General features: G+C 41.6%; 1 protein-coding gene across 2 annotated transcripts in view; it reads left to right on the plus strand.

The window, feature by feature from the left end:
• The window catches only part of LOC130291359 (delta-like protein C), a 50,038-nt gene that overhangs the window by 12,699 nt on the left and 13,705 nt on the right, over positions 1-23,634 (plus strand). Inside the window, exons 4-5 of one of the 2 annotated variants that reach the window (XM_056540039.1) lie at positions 4,176-4,433; positions 19,452-19,813. In XM_056540039.1, the coding sequence (XP_056396014.1) occupies positions 4,176-4,433; positions 19,452-19,813 (620 nt within the window). The remainder of the gene's footprint in view (positions 1-4,175; positions 4,434-19,451; positions 19,814-23,634) is intronic. The other variant, XM_056540040.1, reaches the window with a different exon arrangement.

Consider the following 23,634-nt stretch of genomic DNA (forward strand, 5'->3'; position numbering starts at 1 on the left):
CAGTACTATAAACACTGGCATCACCCTACTAATAACTATAACAGTACCATAAACACTGGCATCACCCTACTAATAACTATAACAGTACCATAAACACTGGCATCACCCTACTAATAACTATAAAAGTACCATAAACACTGGCATCACCATACTAATAACTATAACAGTACCATAAACACTGGCATCATCCTACTAATAACTATAACAGTATCATAAATACTGGCATCACCTTACTGAAAACAATAACAGTACCATAAACACTGGCATCATCCTACTAATAACTATAACAGTACCATAAACACTGGCATCACCTTACTAATAACTATAACAGTACCATAAGTACTGGCATCATCCTACTAATAACTAACAGTACCATAAACACTGGCATCATCCTACTAATAACTATAACAGTACCATAAACACTGGCATCACCCTACTAATAACTATAACAGTACCATAAACACTGGCATCACCTTACTGAAAACAATAACAGTACCATAAACACTGGCATCATCCTACTAATAACTAAAACAGTACCATAAACACTGGCATCACCTTACTAATAACTATAACAGTACCATAAGTACTGGCATCATCCTACTAATAACTATAACAGTACCATAAACCCTGGCATCACCCTACTAATAACTATAACAGTACCATAAATACTGGCATCACCCTACTAATAACTATAACAGTACCATAAACACTGGCATCACCCTACTAATAACTATAACAGTACCATAAACACTGGCATCACCCTACTAATAACTATAACAGTACCATAAACACTGGCATCACCTTACTGAAAACAATAACAGTACCATAAACACTGGCATCATCCTACTTATAACTATAACAGTACCATAAACACTGGCATCACCCTACTAATAACTATAACAATACCATAAACACTGGCATCACCCTACTAATAACTATAACAGTGCCATAAACACTGGCATCACCCTACTTATAACTATAACAGTACCATAAACACTGGCATCACCTTACTAATAACTATAACAGTACCATAAGTACTGGCATCATCCTACTAATAACTATAACAGTACCATAAACCCTGGCATCACCCTACTAATAACTATAACAGTACCATAAATACTGTCATCACCCTACTAATAACTATAACAGTACCATAAACACTGGCATCACCCTACTAATAACTATAACAGTACCATAAACACTGGCATCACCCTACTAATAACTATGACAGTACCATAAACACTGGCATCACCTTACTGAAAACAATAACAGTACCATAAACACTGGCATCATCCTACTTATAACTATAACAGTACCATAAACACTGGCATCACCCTACTAATAACTATAACAATACCATAAACACTGGCATCACCCTACTAATAACTATAACAGTGCCATAAACACTGGCATCACCCTACTTATAACTATAACAGTGCCATAAACACTGGCATCACCTTACTGAAAACAATAACAGTACCATAAACATTGGCATCATCCTACTAATAACTATAACAGTACCATAAACACTGGCATCACCCTACTAATAACTATAACAGTCCCATAAACACTTGCATCACCCTACTAATAACAGTACCATAAACACTTGCATCACCCTACTAATAACTATAACAGTACCATAAATACTGGCATCCCCCTACTAATAACTATAACAGTACCATAAACACTGGCATCACCTTAATAATAACTATAACAGTACCATAAACACTGGCATCACCCTACTAATAACTATAACAGTACCATAAATACTGGCATCACCCTACTAATAACTATAACAGTACCATAAATACTGGCATCACCCTACTAATAACTATAACAGTACCATAAACACTGGCATCACCCTACTAATAACTATAACAGTACCATAAACACTGGCATCACCCTAATAATAACTATAACAGTACCATAAATACTGGCATCACCCTACTAATAACTATAACAGTACCATAAACACTGGCATCACCTTACTAATAACTATAACAGTACCATAAACACTGGCATCACCCTACTAATAACTATAACAGTACCATAAACACTGGCATCACCCTACTAATAACTATAACAGTACCATAAACACTGGCATCACCCTACTAATAACTATAACAGTACCATAAATACTGTCATCACCCTACTAATAACTAGAACAGTACCATAAACACTGTCATCACCCTACTAATAACTAGAACAGTACCATAAATACTGGCATCACCCTACTAATAACTATAACAGTACCATAAATACTGTCATCACCCTACTAATAACTAGAACAGTACCATAAACACTGGCATCACCCTACTAATAACTAGAACAGTACCATAAATACTGGCATCACCCTACTAATAACTAGAACAGTACCATAAATACTGGCATCACCCTACTAATAACTATAACAGTACCATCAAAACTTCTTACTGATATCTATAAAAGTACCATCGATACAGTATATAGGTAACTATAACAGTAATACTTTTCCTGACCCTATTCAGGTGTATCCCTAAATAGCTACAACATAAATGACCACTACCTGTACAATACTTCTACACAACGCTGGTATTACTGCTGGTATCATGGTCCTTTGCCTTTCTTGTGTCCACTAGTTGGATGACTGCTCAACCAGACTTACCACAACTGGGTTTACACACACACTTTTTTCCAACCAATCACACCGATTTTAGGGTCCTGGTAGATGGGTGGTTGGAAGAGCTATAGTCAATTAGTGAGGTTAATGGGGTACTCCACTGGAACACATTTTTTTTTTTTTTAAATCTACTGGTGCCAGGAAGTTAAACATATTTGGAAATTAAAAATCTTAATCCTTCCAGTACTTATCAGCTGCTGTATGCAGCAGATAAAGTTATTTTCTCTTTGAATTTCCTTTCTGTCTGACCACAGTGCTCTCTGCTGACACCACAGTGCATTTTAGGAACTGTCCAGAGTACAAGCAAACCTCTCCTGCTCTGGACAGTTCGTGACATGGGAAGAGGTGTCAGCAGAGAGCACTGTGGAAAGTTAAACAGATTTGTAAATTACTTCTATTTAAAAATCTAAATCCTTCCAGTACTTATCAGCTGCTGTATACTACAGAGGAAGTTGTATTTCTTTCTGGAGTTCTTTTTAGTCCAACCACAGTGCTCTCTGCTGACACCTCTGTCCATGTCAGGAACTGTCCAGAGCAGGATAGGTTTGCTATGGGGATTTGCTCCGACTCTGGACAGTTCCTGACATGGACAGAGGTGTCAGCAGAGAGCACTGTGGTTAGACAGAAAAGAAATTCAAAAAGAAAAGAACTTCCTCTGGAGCATACAGCAGCTGATAACTACTGAAAGGGTTAAGATTTTTAAATAGAAGTAATTTACAAATCTGTTTAACTTTCTGGCCACAGTTGATTTAAAAAAAAAAAAAAAAAAAACATTTCCAGTGGAGTACCCCTTTAAGGGTGATCAAAGAAAATCTAGTTCAAGGTTTGTCAACAAAAAACGTTGAGGTCTACAGAATAGATGAAGACGCTCTGAATAGTAAAGGATTTGTTAGTGAAGACTTTTGGTAAAGTCCATAAACTTGAAGACAAGAGAAAGAGAGCGGAAGACTCGGAGGTCAAAGGGACGTTCCTGAACGCAGCATGAACAAATAAAGAGGAGGGAAAGTATCGAAGAACAAAGCGGAGAACTTTAGGAAGTCCTGGTGGACAAAGGGAAACAAGACTCTTCGGAGAACAATGAGAAGTTTAAGACAGAAGTAGAGAGACCTGAGGAAGACGGCACGGCAAGATGTCGTTCAACGTGCCATAACTTTATATGGTCTATGGTTTAGAGTTGAGGAAGAACTTGACTTTCACTAGTATTTAGAGTTGCCATGGTCACTGCAACGTCTTCAGTAAACTATTTCCATAGTCCACTTGTAGGTTTTTTTTTGCCCTAGAATGGACCATAAGGCCAGCATTTCCCAACCAGGGTGCCTCCAGCCGTTGCGAAACTACAACTTCCAGCATGCCCGGACAGCCTTCGGCTGTCCGGGCATGCTGGGAGTTGTAGTTTCGCAACAGCTGTAGGCAACCTGATTGGGAAACACTGCCGTAAGGACAGGTTACGTTAATACTACAGTTCTTCGAAAAGGACATAACATGAAGTATGAATTTTTTTTGTTCTCCCCTGCAGAAAACCCCAACAACCTCCTCAGCCGCCTGGCTACTCGTAGACGCCTGTCTGTCGGGGAGGACTGGTCTCAGGACATCCACCTGGGGCAGCAGAGCGAATTACGTTACTCCTACCACGTCACCTGCGACGAGCACTACTACGGCGATAGCTGCTCCGACTACTGCCGACCCCGGGATGACACTTTCGGCCATTACGTCTGCGACCAAGAGGGAAAGCGCTTGTGTCTGAACGGCTGGAAGGGAGAATACTGTGCCGAGCGTGAGTATCCCGGCATGTCTACAACTCTATATCTATCTAATGTATCGAGTCACTACCTTTTACGTCTTATAATATTTGCTCTACAGTTCTCAGTCGTCCGGTCAAGGCCTAAGTGATTGCTGGAATTCTCTATTTTATACTGTGTCAACACAGCACGTAAATATTACTGCCATATAGCGTCCACATAATACCGTAACATCACCATAGCATCCTCAACAACTTACCTTCTAGCTGCAGCCATGGCACGGCCTACTGACAGCATCGTCTTGATGACTGTGCCAGTATTAGCCCTTCAGAAGACCCATTGGCGTTGAGGACCCTCAATGTAGATATGGACTGTACATGGTAGTGGGCTACACATAGTGGAGGTCCTGAAGCAATATACCCCTTTTATCATCCGCTCATGCACTTCATGAGGGACCAGATCCTCAGTCAACCTAGAAGCTTAAAGGGGAACTCTGGTGAAAAACATTTTTTTTTTTTAATCAACTGGTACCAGAAAGTTAAACAGATTTGTAAATGACTTCTATTAAAAAATCTTAATCCTTCCAGTACTTTTTAGCGGCTGTATGCTACAGAGGAAATTCTTTTCTTTTTGAATTTATTTTTTGTCTTGTCCACGGTGCTCTCTGCTGACACCTGATGCCCATATCAGGGACGTCCAGAGCAGGAGAAAATCCCCATAGCAAACCTATGCTGCTCTGGACAGTTCCGGACACTGACACAGGTGTCAGCAGAGAGCACTGTGGACAAGACAAAAAGAAAAGAATTTCCTCTGTAGCATACAGCTGCTAAAAAGTACTGAAAGAGTAAAGATTTTTTAATAGAAGTCATTTACAAATCTGTTTAACTTCTGGTACCAGTTGATTTAAAAAAATGTAAAATGTTTTCCACCGGAGTACCCCTTTAAGACACTTCTGCATTTTGAAGCATTTTTGGGGGCTTTTAGCTTATTCTCACCATATAGTACAAAGGGGCCATGATTTCTTTCCCCGACACACAAGACGACGTATCTTAGATGATAACTTCACCTTACGAAGCTTTTTGTCCACCATTATGGTCTATAGACGTTGCATGGTCACCTAAATGGTGACAATCTTATAACGTTTCCTTCCAATGGGTTGCGAACACAAAGGGCCTCATACACACGACCAGCTGTGCATCCCAGAACCTGGAGGATTTCTCTGAATGTAAATCATGTCTTCAGATAATTGCCCCGGGCTCGGGACCCCGCTTGGTCTTTTCACACTGACTTTTTCTCTCCAAAATGAGTCCCAATTATCTGCGTCGCTTATTACGGGCCTGAATAAGCAAACAGGGAATCACACGAAGTCCTGCCGTGCTCCTTATATACGCGGGGACATGGAAGCCTCGGCTGGTTTAACTTCTACAAATACAGGCAAACTTCTGAAAAGTCCTATCTGCGAATCGGGGGCGAGTGTCCCCTTTTAAATCTTCCTCTGACTATTAACTTCTCCATTTACCTCCCTGTTTGCTTATCTCCCACTTCTACCAAATCCTTCCACAATGATATTCTTCCAAGCTAAACACATTAGACAGGGTAGATAAAAGAAGAGGAGTCAGGGTCTGAGCACAAAGACCTAAAAGCAGCATATGGTGACTGGTTATGGGCCGTGCCTAGCCCTTGCACCCCGCCAGACGGTCATCAAGGTAAATAGTGTGTAGGGGGTTGGGGACATGTGGTTTTAACCAGATTTCATTGTGAGTAGCAAAGACAGATTAATAGCCCCCCTCCTCGCACGTCCCCACTCCCCAATTGTTCTGCGCACAATAGAGACAGGCGGCGTGCATTAAGCACCCCCCATCCCCCCTCGGGCAGGTGCTGTTTGTGTATGGGGCTGATATCTGCAGTTACAACATATCATCTGTCTGCCACTCAGCAGCCATAGAGGAAAATCTAATAACACAGGGGACTGATGAGGGACGGTGTGATACAATGAGGGATGATGAGAGCTCAGGCTACCCACGCACATTTCGCATGCAGCACTACAAAGGCTTGTTAGCACATGCTAATAATATATGTTTGCTCTCCAAACCAGCGGTGATACAAATGGCCTTATTTCTTGATACAGTCATTCATTTTCTCAGTCCGAAAGGCAGGTGCCCATTTTTTATTTTTTTTTCTAAAGTATGATAAAGAAAACAGGAAAAGACACATTTATAAGCAAAAAAAAAAAAAAGGCGTAAAGTGAAAAAGTTAAATAATAAAAATGCAATAAAGAATAGAGTGGACATGTATAATAATGAATGTGCAAAAAAGCATAGGGTGAAAAAGTATAACTGTGAAAAAAAGCAAAAAAGAAATAAGTGAAAAAGTATAATAATAACAATAAAATAAAGTAAAAAAGTATAATAATAAAAAAGCAATAAAGAATAAAGTAAAAAGGTATAATAATGAATAAGCAAAAAAGCATAGAGTGAAAAAAGTATAATTGTGAAAAAGCAAAAATGAATTAAGTGAAAAAGTATAATAATGAAAAAGAAAAAAAAATAAGTGAAAAGGTATAATTACAATGAATAAGCAAAAAAGCATAGAGTGAAAAAGTATAATTGTGAGAAAAAAAAAGCAAAAAAGAGTTAAAGAGGTACTCTGGTGGAAAACATGATATTTTTTGTAAATGAACTGGTGCCAGAAAGTTAAACAGATTTGTAAATTACTTCTATTAAAAAATCTTTACCCTTCCAGTACTTATTAGCAGCTGTATGCTACAGGGGAAAGTATTTTCTTTTTTAAATTTCATTTTTGTCTTTTCCACAGTGCTCTCTGCTGACACCTGATGCCCGATACGGGCAGAGCAGGAGAAAATCCCCATAGCAAACCTATGCTGCTCTGGACAGTTCCTGACACAGACAGAGGTGTCAGCAGAGAGCACTGTGGACAAGACAAAAAAGAAATTCAAAAAGAAATGAATTTCCTCTGTAGCATAAAGCTGCTAATAATTACTGAAAGGGTAAAGATTTTTTAATATAAGTCATTTACAAATCAGTTTAACTTTCTGGCACCAGTTCATTTAAAAAAAAAAGTTTTCCACCGGAGTACCCCTTTAATTACCCTTTAAGTGAAAAAGTATCATAATGAATAAAAAATAAAAGTGAAAAGGTATTATTACAATGAATAAGCAAAAAGAATAAAGTGAAAAAGTATAATAATAAAAAAGCAATAAAGAACAAAATGAAAAGGTATAATAATTAATAAGCAAAAAAAAAAAGCATAGAATGAAAAAGTAGAATTGTGAAAAAAAAAAAAAAGAAGAATTAAGGGAAAAAGTATAATATTGAAAAAAAATTGAAGTGAATAGGTATAATTACAACGAATAAGCAAAAAGAATAAAGTGAAAAAGTATAAAAAGGAAAAAGCTAAAAAAAACAAAAAAAAATAAAATAAAGTCAATCTGCTCTGAATCATTGTGAATTTAAAAGAAAAGAAAAATAGCAAAAAAAGTGAATTTGCTACAGATTTTATTGCAGATTTTCTCTTCCCTATTAAAATCACTGGGGGGGGGGGGGGGGGGGAAGTCTACAACAAAAACCATCAACCACTGAATTGACACGCTGAGGATTTTATAATCAGGTTCTATGGTGAAAATGTGTTGTATTCTGCTACAGATTATTCCCACGGGGAAAATCCACAGCAATTTCCTCCTTCTTCTTCCTAAACCAGTGGTGCCCAAACTGCGGCCCTCCAGATGTTGCAAAACTACAACTCCCAGCATGCCCGGACAGCCAAAGGCTGTCCGGGCATGCTGAAAGTTGTAGTTTTGCAACAGCTGGAGGCACGCTGGTTAGGGAAAAACACTGCCATAAACCCCCATATGGATTTAACCCTTAGGGCGGAAACACACGTCCATGTAGAAAAAGACACCATGTTTCCAGAAATAGAACAACAGAGCTGATTTCTTCATGCTGGAAGTTGTAGTTTTGCAACATCTGGAGGGCCGCAGTTTTGACACCACTGACCTAGGCAGTCTTGGTCTCTTGAGTCTTTACCTTGTTTAGTAGATATAAGAAGCCATGATGCCTTCACTTGGTCTTAAAGGGGTACTCCACTGGAACTTAGCAGTGCTTATTAGCAGCTGTATGTTAAAGAGGAAATTCTGTTCTTTTTTAATTTCTTTTTTGTGTTGTCCACAGTGCTCTCTGCTGACACCTCTGTCCGTGTCAGGAACTGTCCAGAGCAGCATAGGTTTGCTATGGGAATTTTCTCCTCCTCTGGACGGTTCCTGAAACGGACAGAGGTGTCAGCAGAGAGCACTGTGGACAAGACAAAAAGAGAAATTCCAAAAGAAAAGAATTTCCTCTGTAGTATATAGCAGCTAATAAGTACTGGAAGGGTAAAGATTTTTTAATAAATGTAATTTACAAATCTGTTTAACTTTCTGGCGCCAGTTGATTTAAAAAATAAATAAATAATGTTTCCACCGGAGTACCCCTTTAAGGAATAAACAGAGGGATGCAGTCTTGATGGTTCAATCCTTTAAAAGGGCTAATGCAGTGATCTCCAAGCTGTGGGCCTCCAGCTGTTGCAAAACTACAACTCCCAGCATGCCCGGACAGCCGTTGGCTGTCCGGGCATGCTGGAAGTTGTAGTTTTGCAACATCTGGAGGGCCGCAGTTTGGACACCACTGACCTAGGCAGTCTTGGACTCTTGAGTCTTTACCTTGTTTAGTAGATATAAGAAGCCATGATGCCTTCACTTGGTCTTAAAGGGGTACTCCACTGGAAAAAAATTTTTTTTTAAATCAACTGGTGCCAGAAAGTGAAACAGATTTATAAATTACTTCTCTATAAAAATCTTAATCCTTCCAGTACTTATCAGCTGCTGTATGCTACATATGAAGTTCTTATCTTTTTGAATTTCCTTTCTGCCTGACCACAGTGCTCTCTGCTGATACCTCTGTCCATTTTAGGAGCCCAGAGTAGGAGCAACTCCCCATAGCAAACCACTCCTGCTCTGGACAGTTCCTGACATGGACAGAGGTGTCAGCAAAGAGCACTGTGGTCAGACAGAAAGGAAATTAAAAAAAGGAATAGAACTTCCTCTGGAGCATACAGCAGCTGATAAGTACTGGAAGGATTAAGATTTTTAAACAGAAGTCATTTACAAATCAGTTTAACTTTCTGGCACCAGTTGATAAAATTTTTTTTTTTCCAGCGGAGTACCCCTTTAATCCCCCAGCTCCTGCTTGAATGATACTTGTAGACCTGGTGTGAAGATCCTTTCATTGCTTTTACTTCCTTCTGTTACTTTTAAAGATCTCCCCATTTAGACTTATTAGTCCATAAATCCGTCCTCCAAGTCTTAGATGTCTAGTTTTTGAGTCCTAGTACAATCGTCCTTCTTATTGGTCTAGTTCCTTTTGAATGGCATTTTTACAGCTACATTCTATTAATGGGGCCATATAAATGTAATAGCTCTAGGCCATCCTGTCCTCCCCATACATTTGCTCACTTGGTTTGGCCGAGCCTGCATTCAATAGGAAGAGGGGAGTAAGTTGCCACCAGACATGTAGCATCTTATCTTAAAGGGGTACTCTGGTGGAAAACATTATTATTATTATAATTTTTTTTTTAATGAACTGGTGCCAGAAAGTTAAACAGATTTGTAAATGACTTCTATAAAAAATCTTTACCCTTCCAGTACTTTTTAGCAGCTGTATGCTACAGAGGAAGTTCTTTTCTTTTTGAATTTTTTTGTTGTCTTGTCCACAGCGCTCTCTGCTGACACCTGATGCCCGTATCAGGAACTAGGCTGCCACGGACAGAGGTGTCAGCAGAGAGCATAGTGGACAAGACAAAAAAGAAAATAATTTCCTCTGTAGCATACAGCTGCTAAAAAGTACTGGAAGGGTAAAGATTTTTTAATAGAAGTAATTTACAAATCTGTTTAACTTTCTGGCACCAGTTCATTTAAAAAAAAAAAAAAAAAAAAAAAAAAAAAAAGTTTTCCACCGGAATACCCCTTTAAGAATATAAAGATCAGGTCTTAATATCAACATTCCCAATCCTTCTTTCCCCCTACATGATACGCCGCAGGAGGCCCCGATACACATTAGATGGTCAGCCGGTCCTGTCGAAATTTGTAGATTTAGTCAGCTACTGAACTATCATGGTGATCTGTCTTCTCACAATAGAAGGATGGACAGAAACATCTCTAAACCTTTCCAGATCTCAGTCAGGAATGGGGCTTCATCATTCTGGTCGATGACCATTTCTTGCAGGGTTGACACCGGAGATGATCGAATCTACACTAAGACTGAATCTCGGAAAACATTTAGAACGACTTTTATACAAGATTAAAGAAACCAATGGCCATTTTATAGATTCGGCAAATCTTACAGCAGAGTCATCAGATCATCTCTAATCGGCACCCTAAGGAATTCCGCACAGTGAACGTTAGCATCTGTGTGAATGGGTCTTCCGCGAGACCCGTTCACAATGCGGAATTTCAGTGGAGGACAATTCCGCCGCTGAAATTGTTCCGCACAAAGAAAGAACATGTTCATTCTTTGCGCGGCAGTCCGCGAACACTGCATAGCCGTCAAAGGTGACGGCACAGTGCTGCGCGGTCCTACCGCCGGTTGCCAGGCTAAATCTCTGCTCGCTGAATTCCGCGAGCAGAGATTCAGCTACAAATTGGTAATGTGAACATACCCTAAATCAGTGGTTCCCAACCAGTGTGCCACTTTGGCTGTCTGGGCAGACTAGATGGGCCAAATGGTTCTTATCTGCCGACACATTCTATGTTTATTTGTTAGTTTTGCAACAGCTGGAGGGACATTGGTTGGGAAACATTACCCTAAGGTCACATTTTTTCAATATAATTTGAACAATTTTTTTGAAGTCCAGTTTTGGGAACTTATGTTTTTACCTACTACTGCAATACCTACAGGTCCAACAAGCAGAAGACATCACACACATTGAAATAAGAACAGTCAAAAAGGACACAATTAGGCAACACAAAATTAGGACTAGGGAATCTGGTGCATAAGTTACTGCTGTTCTAACACCATGTCCACTAGGGGCACTATTCTATACTGACACCATATCCACTAGGAGCCCTATATTCTATACTGATACCATGTCCACTAGGGGCACTATTCTTTACTGACACCATGTCCACTAGGAGCACTATTCTTTACTGACACCATGTCCACTAGGAGCACTATTCTTTACTGACACCATGTCCACTAGGGGCACTATTCTTTACTGACACCATGTCCACTAGGGGCACTATTCTTTACAGACACCATGTCCACTAGGAGCACTATTCTATACTGACACCATGTCCACTAGGAGCACTATTCTTTACTGACACCATGTCCACTGGGAGCACTATTCTATACTGACACCATGTCCACTGGGAGCACTATTCTATACTGACACCATGTCCACTAGGGGCACTATTCTTTACTGACACCATGTCCACTAGGCGCACTATTCTTTACTGACACCATGTCCACTAGGGGCACTATTCTATATTGACACCATGTCCACTGGGAGCACTATTCTTTACTGACACCATGTCCACTAGGGGCACTATTCTTTACTGACACCATGTCCACTAGGGGCCCTATTCTATACTGACACCCTGTCCGCTAGGGGCACTATTCTTTACTAACACCATGTCCACTAGGGGCACTATTCTAAACTGATACAATGTCCACTAGGGGCACTATTCTATACTGACACCATGTCCACTGGGAGCACTATTCTATACTGACACCATGTCCACTAGGAGCACTATTCTATACTGACACCCTGTCCGCTAGGGGCACTATTCTTTACTAACACCATGTCCACTAGGGGCACTATTCTATACTGATACAATGTCCACTAGGGGCACTATTCTATACTGACACCATGTCCACTGGGAGCACTATTCTATACTGACACCATGTCCACTAGGAGCACTATTCTTTACTGACACCATGTCCACTGGGAGCACTATTCTATACTGACACCATGTCCACTAGGAGCACTATTCTTTACTGACACCATGTCCCCACTGGGAGCACTATTCTATACTGACACCATGTCCACTGGGAGCACTATTCTTTACTGACACCATGTCCACTGGGAGCACTATTCTATACTGACACCATGTCCACTAGGGGCACTATTCTATACTGACACCATGTCCACTGGGAGCACTATTCTATACTGACACCATGTCCACTAGGGGCACTATTCTTTACTGACACCATGTTCACTAGGGGCACTATTCTATACTGACACCATGTCCACTAGGAGCCCTATTCTATACTGACACCATGTCCACTAGGGGCACTATTCTATACTGACACCATGTCCACTGGGAGCACTATTCTATACTGACACCATGTCCACTAGGGGCACTATTCTATACTGACACCATGTCCACTAGGAGCACTATTCTATACTGATACCATGTCCACTAGGGGCACTATTCTATACTGATACCATGTCCACTAGGGGCACTATTCTATACTGATACCATGTCCACTAGGGGCACTATTCTATACTGATACCATGTCCACTAGGGGCACTATTCTATACTGATACCATGTCCACTAGGGGCACTATTCTTTACTGACACCATGTCCACTATGGGCCCTATTCTATACTGACACCCTGTCCGCTAGGGGCACTATTCTATACTGACACCATGTCCACTATGAGCACTATTCTTTTCTGACAACACGTCCACTAGGGGCACTATTCTTTACTGACACCATGTCCACTGGGAGCACTATTCTTTACTCACACCATGTCCACTATTCTTTTCTGACAACATGTCCACTAGGGGCACTATTCTTTACTGACACCATGTCCACTAGGGGCACTATTCTATACTAACACCATGTCCACTAGGAGCACTATTCTTTACTGACACCATGTCCACTAGGGGCACTATTCTTTACTAACACCATGTCCACTAGGGGCACTATTCTATACTGACACAATGTCCACTAGGGGCACTATTCTATACTGACACCATGTCAACTGGGAGCACTATTCTTTACTGACACGATGTCCACTGGGAGCACTATTCTATACTGATACCATGTCCACTAGGAGCACTATTCTATACTGACACCATATCCACTAGGGGCACTATCCTATACTAACACCATGTCCACTAGGGGAACTATTCTTTTCTGACACCATGTCCACTAGGAGCACTATTCTTTACTGACACCATGTTCACTAGGAGCACTATTCTATACTGACACCATGTCCACTAGGGGCACTATTCTTTACTGACACCATGTCCACTAGGGGCACTATTCTATACTGACACCATGTCCACTAGGAGAACCATGCTATACTGACACCATGTCCACTAGGGGCACTATTCTATACTGACACCATGTCCACTGGGGCACTATTCTTTACTGACACCATGTCCACTATTCTTTTCTGACAACACGTCCACTAGGGGCACTATTCTTTACTGACACCATGTCCACTAGGGGCACTATTCTATACTAACACCATGTCCACTAGGAGCACTTTTCTTTTCTGACAACACGTCCACTAGGGGCACTATTCTTTACTGACACCATGTCCACTAGGGGCACTATTCTATACTAACACCATGTCCACTAGGAGCACTATTCTTTACTGACACCATGTCCACTAGGGGCACTATTCTTTACTAACACCATGTCCACTAGGGGCATTATTCTATACTGACACAATGTCCACTAGGGGCACTATTCTATACTGACACAATGTCCACTAGGGGCACTATTCTATACTGACACCATGTCCACTGGGAGCACTATTCTTTACTGACACCATGTCCACTGGGAGCACTATTCTATACTGACACCATGTCCACTAGGAGCACTATTCTATACTGACACCATATCCACTAGGGGCACTATTCTATACTAACACCATGTCCACTAGGGGCACTATTCTTTTCTGACACCATGTCCACTAGGAGCACTATTCTTTACTGACACCATGTTCACTAGGAGCACTATTCTATACTGACACCATGTCCACTAGGGGCACTATTCTTTACTGACACCATGTCCACTAGGGGCACTATTCTATACTGACACCATGTCCACTAGGAGAACCATGCTATACTGACACCATGTCCACTAGGGGCACTATTCTATACTGACACCCTGTCCACTAGGAGCACTATTCTTTACTGACACCATGTCCACTAGGAGCACTATTCTTTACTGACACCATGTGCACTAGGGGCACTATTCTTTACTGACACCATGTCCACTAGGAACACTATTCTTTACTAACACCATGTCCACTAGGCGCACTATTCTTTACTGACACCATGTCCACTAGGGGCACTATTCTTTACTGACACCATGTCCACTAAGGGCACTATTCTATAATGACACCATGTTCACTAGGGGCACTATTCTTTACTGACACCATGTCCACTAGGGGCACTATTCTATACTGACACCATGTCCACTAGGAACACTATTCTTTACTGACACCATGTTCACTAGGAGCACTATTCTTTACTGACACCATGTCCACTGGGAGCACTATTCTTTACTGACACCATGTCCACTGGGAGCACTATTCTTTACTGACACCATGTCCACTAGGAGCACTATTCTTTACTGACACCATGTCCACTAGGAGCACTATTCTTTACTGACACCATGTCCACTATTCTATACTGACAACATGTCCACTAGGGGCACTATTCTATACTGACAACATGTCCACTAGGGGCACTATTCTTTACTAACACCATGTCCACTAGGGGCACTATTCTTTTCTGACACCATGTCCACTAGGGGCACTATTCTTTACTAACACCATGTCCACTAGGAGCACTATTCTTTACTAACACCATGTCCACTAGGAGCACTATTCTTTTCTGACACCATGTCCCCTAGGGGCACTATTCTTTACTAACACCATGTCCACTAGGGGCACTATTCTATACTGACACCATGTCTACTAGGAGCACTATTCTATACTGACACCATGTTCACTAGGGGCACTATTCTTTACTGGCACCATGTCCACTAAGAGCACTATCCTATATTGACACAATATCCACTAGGAGCACTATTCTTTACTGACACCGTGTCCACTAGGGGCACTATTCTATACTGATACCATGTCCACTAGGAGCACTATTCTATACTGACACCATGTCCACTGAGGCACTATTCTTTACTGACACCATGTCCACTAGGGGCACTATTCTATACTGACACAATGTCCACTAAGGGCACTATTCTTTACTGACACCATGTCCACTAGGGGCACTATTCTTTACTGGCACATGTCCACGAGAAGCACTATCCTATACTGACACAATTTCCATTAGGAGCACTATTCTTCACTGACACCCTGTCCACTAGGGGCACTATTCTATACTGATACCATGTCCACTAGGAGCACTATTCTATACTGACACCATGTCCACTGGGGCACTATTCTTTACTGACACCATGTCCACTAGGGGCACTATTCTATACTAACACCATGTCCACTAGGAGCACTATTCTTTACTAACACCATGTCCACTAGGAGCACTATTCTTTTCTGACACCATGTCCCCTAGGGGCACTATTCTTTACTAACACCATGTCTACTAGGAGCACTGTTCTATACTGACACTATGTCCACTGGGGCACTATTCTTTACTGACACCATGTCCACTAGGGGCACTATTCTAAACTAACACCATGTCCACTAGGAGCACTATTCTTTACTAACACCATGTCCACTAGGAGCACTATTCTTTTCTGACACCATGTCCCCTAGGGGCACTATTCTTTACTAACACCATGTCTACTAGGAGCACTATTCTATACTGACACCATGTCCACTAGGGGCACTATTCTATACTGACACCATGTCCACTTGGAGCATTATTCTATACTGACACAATGTCCACTAGGGGCACTATTCTTTACTCACAGCATGTCCACTAGGGGCACTATTCTTTACTGACACCATGTCCACTAGGGGCACTATTCTATAATGACACCATGTCCACTAGGGGCACTGTTCTTTACTAACACCATGTTCACTAGGGGCACTATTCTTTACTGCCACCATGTCCACTAGGAGCACTATCCTATGCTGACACAATTTCCACTAGGAGCACTATTCTTTACTGACACCAAGTCCACTAGGGGCACTATTCTTTACTGACACCATGTCCACTGGGGCACTATTCTTTACTGACACCATGTCCACTAGGGGCACTATTCTATACTAACACCATGTCCACTAGGAGCACTATTCTTTACTAACACCATGTCCACTAGGAGCACTATTCTTTTCTGACACCATGTCCCCTAGGGGCACTATTCTTTACTAACACCATGTCTACTAGGAGCACTATTCTATACTGACACTATGTCCACTGGGGCACTATTCTTTACTGACACCATGTCCACTAGGGGCACTATTCTATACTAACACCATGTCCACTAGGAGCACTATTCTTTACTAACACCATGTCCACTAGGAGCACTATTCTTTTCTGACACCATGTCCCCTAGGGGCACTATTCTTTACTAACACCATGTCTACTAGGAGCACTATTCTATACTGACACCATGTCCACTAGGGGCACTATTCTATACTGACACCATGTCCACTTGGAGCATTATTCTATACTGACACAATGTCCACTAGGGGCACTATTCTTTACTCACAGCATGTCCACTAGGGGCACTATTCTTTACTGACACCATGTCCACTAGGGGCACTATTCTATAATTACACCATGTCTACTAGGAGCACTATTCTATACTGACACCATGTCCACTAGGGGCACTGTTCTTTACTGCCACCATGTCCACTAGGAGCACTATCCTATGCTGACACAATTTCCACTAGGAGCACTATTCTTTACTGACACCATGTCCACTAGGGGCACTATTCTTTACTGACACCATGTCCACTAGGGGCACTATTCTATACTGATACCATGTCCACGAGGAGCACTATTCTATACTGACACCATGTCCACTAAGGGCACTATTCTTTACTGACACCATGTCCACTAGGGGCACTATTCTATACTGATACCATGTCCACTAGGAGCACTATTCTATACTGACACCATATCCAATAGGGGCACTATTCTTTACTAACACCATGTCCACTAGAGGCACTATTCTATACTGACACCATGTCCACTTGGAGCACTATTCTATACTGACACCATGTCCACTAGGGGCACTATTCTTTACTAACACCATATCCACTAGGGGTACTATTCTTTCTGATACCATGTCCACTATGAGCACTATTCTTTTCTGACACCACGTCCACTAGGAGCACTATTCTATACTGACACCATGTCCACTAGGGGCACTATTCTTTACTGACACCATGTCTACTAGGGGCACTATTCTATACTGACACCATGTCCACTAGGGGCACTATTCTTTACTGACACCATGTCCACTAGGGGCACTATTCTTTACTAACACCATGTCCACTAGGAGCACTATTCTATACTGACACCATGTCCACTATGAGCACTATTCTTTTTCTGACACCATGTCCACTAGGGGCACTATTCTTTACTAACACCATGTCCACTAGGGGCACTATTCTTTCTGACACCATGTCCACTAGGGGCACTATTCTTTTCTGACACCATGTTCACTAGGGGCACTATTCTTTACTGACACCATGTCCACTAGGGGCACTATTCTATACTAACACCATGTCCACTAGGAACACTATTCTTTACTGACACCATGTCCACTAGGGGCACTATTCTTTTCTGAAACCTTGTCTACTAGGGGCTTTATTCTTTACTGATACCATGTCCACTAGGGGCACTATTCTTTTCTGACACCATTTCCACTATGAGCACTATTCTTTTCTGACACCATTTCCACTAGGGGCACTATTCTTTACTAACACCATGTCCACTAGGGTCACTATTCTACACTGACACCATGTCCACTAGGAGCACTATTCTACACTGACACCATGTCCACTAGGAGCACTATTCTTCACTAATACCATGTCCACTAGGAGCACTTTTCTTTACTAATACCATGTCCACTAGGGGCACTATTCTTTTCTGAGACCATGTCCACTAGGAGCACTATTCTTTTCTGACACCATGTCCACTAGGGGCACTAATCTTTTCTGACACCATGTTCACTAGGGGCACTATTCTTTACTAACACCATGTCCACTAGGAGCCCTTTTCTTTTCTGACACCATGTCCAGTATGGGGCACTATGCTTTTCGGACACCATGTCCACTAGGAGCACTATTCTTTTCTGACACCAGGTCCACTAGGGGCACTATTCTTTACTGACACCATATGCACTAGGAGCACTTTTCTTTACTGACACCATGTCCACTAGGGGCACTATTCTATACTGATACCATGTGCACTAGGAGCACTATTCTTTTCTTACACCATGTCCACTATTCTTTTCTGACACCATTTCCACTAGGAGCACTATTCTTTTCTGACACCATGTCCACTGGGAGCACTATTCTTTACTGACACCATGTCCACTGGGAGCACTATTCTATACTGACATCATGTCCACTAGGAGCACTATTCTATACTGACACCATGTCCACTAGGAGCACTATTCTTTACTGACACCATGTCCACTAGGAGCACTATCCTTTACTGACATGTCCACTAGGGACACTATCCTTATCTGACACCATGTCCACTAGGAGCACTATTCTTTTCTGACACCATGTCCACTAGGAGCACTATTCTTTTCTGACACCATGTCCACTAGGAGCACTATTCTATACTGACACCATGTCCACTGGGAGCACTATTCTATGCTGACACCCTGTCCGCTTGGGGCACTATTCTATACTGACACCATGTCCACTAGGAGCACTATTCTTTTCTGACACCATGTCCACTAGGGGCACTATCCTTATCTGACATCATGTTAACTAGGGGCACTATTCTATATTATATACATATATTATTTTTTTAAATAAAAGATATTATTAGGAGTGTTAAATCAAGTTGTATATGCCCTTTTCTTTTGCAGCTATCTGTCTTCCTGGCTGCAGCGAATCTCATGGTTTCTGTGAGGTGCCAGGGGAATGCAAGTGCCGCATGGGATGGCAAGGTCGGCTCTGTGACGAGTGCGTACGGTACCCCGGCTGTCTGCATGGATCTTGCTTGCAGCCCTTCGAATGCACCTGTCAGGAAGGCTGGGGCGGCCTTTTCTGCAATCAAGATCTGAACTACTGCACCAATCATAAGCCATGCCAAAACGGAGCCAGCTGCACCAACACTGGGCAGGGCAGCTATTCCTGCAACTGCCGACCTGGCTACACAGGAACCAACTGCGAGATTGAGAGCAACGAATGTGCCAGCAATCCATGTAAAAACGGAGGCAGCTGCAATGTAAGTCAACCCTTCCTAGCCTCACTAGCCATTGGATAAAAGAGGGTTTTACAAGACTAGATTAATATGGCTGTTTTCTACTAGATACTGAATCACACCTGCCTACTGGGTTGTGTCTAGTATTGCAGTTCAGCTCTAAAGTATATGGGACTGAGCTGCAATACCACACATAACTAGAGAGCAGGTATGGTGCAGTTTTTGGAAGGAAAAAAAACAGCCATATGTTTCTATTTCTGGGCAATTTATTTAAAGAGAATCTGACAGCTCTGTATGGAGCCGTACAATATGGGGCCGTAGATCCCAGCAGATGGGTGATAGGGGGATAAAACATTTTTGCTGAACATTGCTTGTAAAGGTATAAAAGTGTCAAACTGATCTTCAGCCTCCCACCCTGCTTTGACTGGCTGACATACAGGGCTGAAGCCGAGCCCTGTAGATCAATCATTCAGAGAGGGGTGGGGGAGAGAGGAGGCACGGCTGCAGCTCTGCACCACCAGTTTGACTCTTCAGCTCTACAAACAGTGATCACCAAAACTAAAAGGTATGATTAATTTTAACCCCTTATCACCTATCTGCTGTCATCTGCAGCTTTGCATTAAACATATTCTCTTTAAGTAGAAAATGAGGCTATGGCTGCACTGTCGACACTGATTTGATCCTGTAGCCTAGAAGCAGCTAGTTGAATATGAGATGATCAAGACTGTCAAAAGTGAGCAGGGCATTTTGGATCTTTACCCGCAGCTGCTACAGCTGGCAAAATCTACAATCTGACCCTAGCCCAATTGTCTTTCTTCCCCAAAACCGCCATATATGGTTAAGTTATATTCTTGACCCCCATATGCCTCTCAGAAGGTGCGAATAAGTATTGAACCTGTGAACCAGATTTGCCACAGATGACACCACCTGAATTGTGGCATCCTACGACAAATCTGCCTCAAGATCTGCATGTCAGATGTATAGATTTTGCAGCAGTGAATTCACCCTTGAGGGGGCGCTCCGGGTGTGATTAGTACATGCTGTTATGCCGACTGCAGATCCTAAGGGTGTGGAGGGTGATACAGAGATACAAAGCCCTATACAGAGGGTCTATGTAGGTCACTTCCACCCACTCAGGCCCTGCACCAGGTGTAGTATAGGTATCTGTTTTCACCTGGAGTGTTCCCATAAGGATCACCAGTCATGTTTATTTTGGTCACTCCAGCACACCGCATTAATAGGCAGGGTGTAGAATCGGACCTCCCCCTAGTTCAGACTACTTGTATAGTCTCTTTTCTCACATACTAAGTAGAGTCTTTCCATATTACCACTGCTTTTACTACGTAGGGATGAATAGTAAATTCTACCCTATTTTTTCTGCCCATATGAATTTATAGTGGTCTCCAAACTGCGGACCTCCAACTGTTGCAAAACCACAACACCCAGCATGCACGGACAGCCAACGGCTGTCCGTACATGCAGGGAGTTGTGGTTTTGCAACATCTGGAGGTTCACAGTTTGGAGACCACTGTTGGGGGATTAGTACTTGACTAGCAGAAAAGTCTATGTATAGTAGGCTTTGCAATGGTGTTGTTTTGCAGCAGTTGCATGTCAAGTGAGACACCCATTGCTCTTTAAAGGGGTACTCCGGAAGAATACATTTTTTTTTTAAATCAACTGGTGCCAGAAAGTTAAACAGATATATAAAATTACTTTTATTTCAAAATCTTAATCTTTCCAGTACTTATCAACTGCTGTATGCGCCAGAGGAAGTACTTTTCTTTTTGAATTTCTTTTCTGTCTGACCACAGTGCTCTCTGCTGACACCTCTGTCCATGTCAGGAACTGTCCAGAGCAGGGAAGGTTTTCTATGGGGATTTGCTCCTGCTCTGGAAAGAGTGGTCAGACTCAACAACTCAACTTTCTCATACAGCAGCTGATAAGTGCTGGAAGCATTACAAATCTGTTTAACTTTCTGCAGCCAGTTGATATGGAGTACCCCTTTAAGAAAATTTTAATGCAAAAAAATATAAATGCATGCATAATGTGTCTGGACCATTCACACAGAACGCTACACGACACTGCCATATACACAGCACGATACATGCTTATTGCAAGGTACGTATGTACTGTATACCTGCATCCTAACATAGATATAGTGCACATACTGCCATAGATTAACAAAGTCAACTCTCATCTGTTCATATACATACCATACAAAGCGCATACGCCTCCATTGTCTTTATGAATGTACCACTTAAAGGGGTACTCTGGTGGAAAACATTTTTTTTTTTTTTAAATCAACTGATGCCAGAAAGTTTAAACAGATTTTTAAATTACTTCTATTAAAAAAAAAAAATCTTAATCCTTCCAGTACTTATCAGCTGCTGTAATGATCCACAGGAATGTTCTTTTCTTTTTGAATTTACTTTCTGCCTGACCACAGTGCTCTCTGCTGCCACCTCTGTCCATTTTAGGAACTGCCCAAATCAGGATAGGTTTTCCATAGGGATTTACACTACTCTGGACAGTTCCTGACATGGACTGAGGTGTCAGCAGAGAGCTCTGTGGTTAGGCAGAAAGGAAATTCAAAAAGAAAATAACTTCTTGACGATCATAACAGCAGCTGATAAGTACTGGAAGGATTAAGATTTTTATAATAGAAGTAATTTACAAATATGTTTAACTTTCTGGCACCAGTTGATTTAAAAAAAAAGAAAAAAAATGTTTTCCAGTGGAGTACCCCTTTAAGGTGGATCAGTCAGCTGACCGTGCTCTCCTACATAAGGTCGCCAGCATATTAGGCTGTTTTCACACTATAGAATGCTCCATTTTAAAGATCGGTTATAATGACCCGTTAACAAAACCGTTAAAAAAAGGGCCATTACATAATCCCATTATAGAATAATTCCAGCTCGTTCATGGATCTAATAGCCGTCTTTATTCACACGAAGTTACATGGATCACAGGTACAGGACAGGATGTGACGCGTTTCGGCCAGGTGCTGACCTTACTCACCTGGCCGAAACGCGTCACATCCTGTCCTGTACCTGTGATCCATGTAACTTTGTGTGAATAAAGACGGCAAATAGATCTATGAACGAGCTGGAATTCTTCTATTTTTATGTATTCAAGCTGGGAATAGTCCGTTCCCTTCCGTGCTCAAATCTGTGGGCTTCGGGGTGAGCTGATCTACATATTTATTCTTCTAATCCCATTATAGTCTATGGAATTTTTACGTTACCCGTTTTAACCTGTCATAGCCCGTTATTAATTACGGATGTTATTTTGTGATGGGAGAGGTAACGGGAGAAATAGTGCAAGTACAAGTATAGTGCAAGTACTATTTCTCCCATTACCTCTACCGTCACAAAATAACATCTGTTTTTAATAACGACGGGTTAAAACGGGTAATGTAAAAATCCCATAGACTATAATGGGATTTTGTAACGGCCGTTTTTAATGGTTTTGTTAACGGGTCATTATAATGGACCTTTAAAACTGAGAATTCTATAGCGTGAAAGCGGCCTAATAGCTACAGGTCCGTATTCTTAGTAGCCAAAACTGCTAATAAATACATAAGAAAATCACATTTTCCCCAATCATTCTGCACTCAATACCCCATAAAGATAAAGTCAGATCATAATATTAGAATTATCTAATTTATTGAAAAGAAAAAACTAAAATAATTGCAGTAATATAAGTATTCATACCCTTTACTAAGGACCTTCTGGAAGTTTATCCCATCTCCCAGAGCTCAGCCAGAGTGACCATTGGGGTCTTGGTCACCTCCCTTAGCCTAACTCCCTCTTGTTCCAAACTTCTTTTCTTTAAGAAATATAGAG

Source organism: Hyla sarda, chromosome 9 (assembly GCF_029499605.1).
Source record: "Hyla sarda isolate aHylSar1 chromosome 9, aHylSar1.hap1, whole genome shotgun sequence".
Taxonomy (NCBI): Eukaryota; Metazoa; Chordata; class Amphibia; order Anura; family Hylidae; genus Hyla; species Hyla sarda.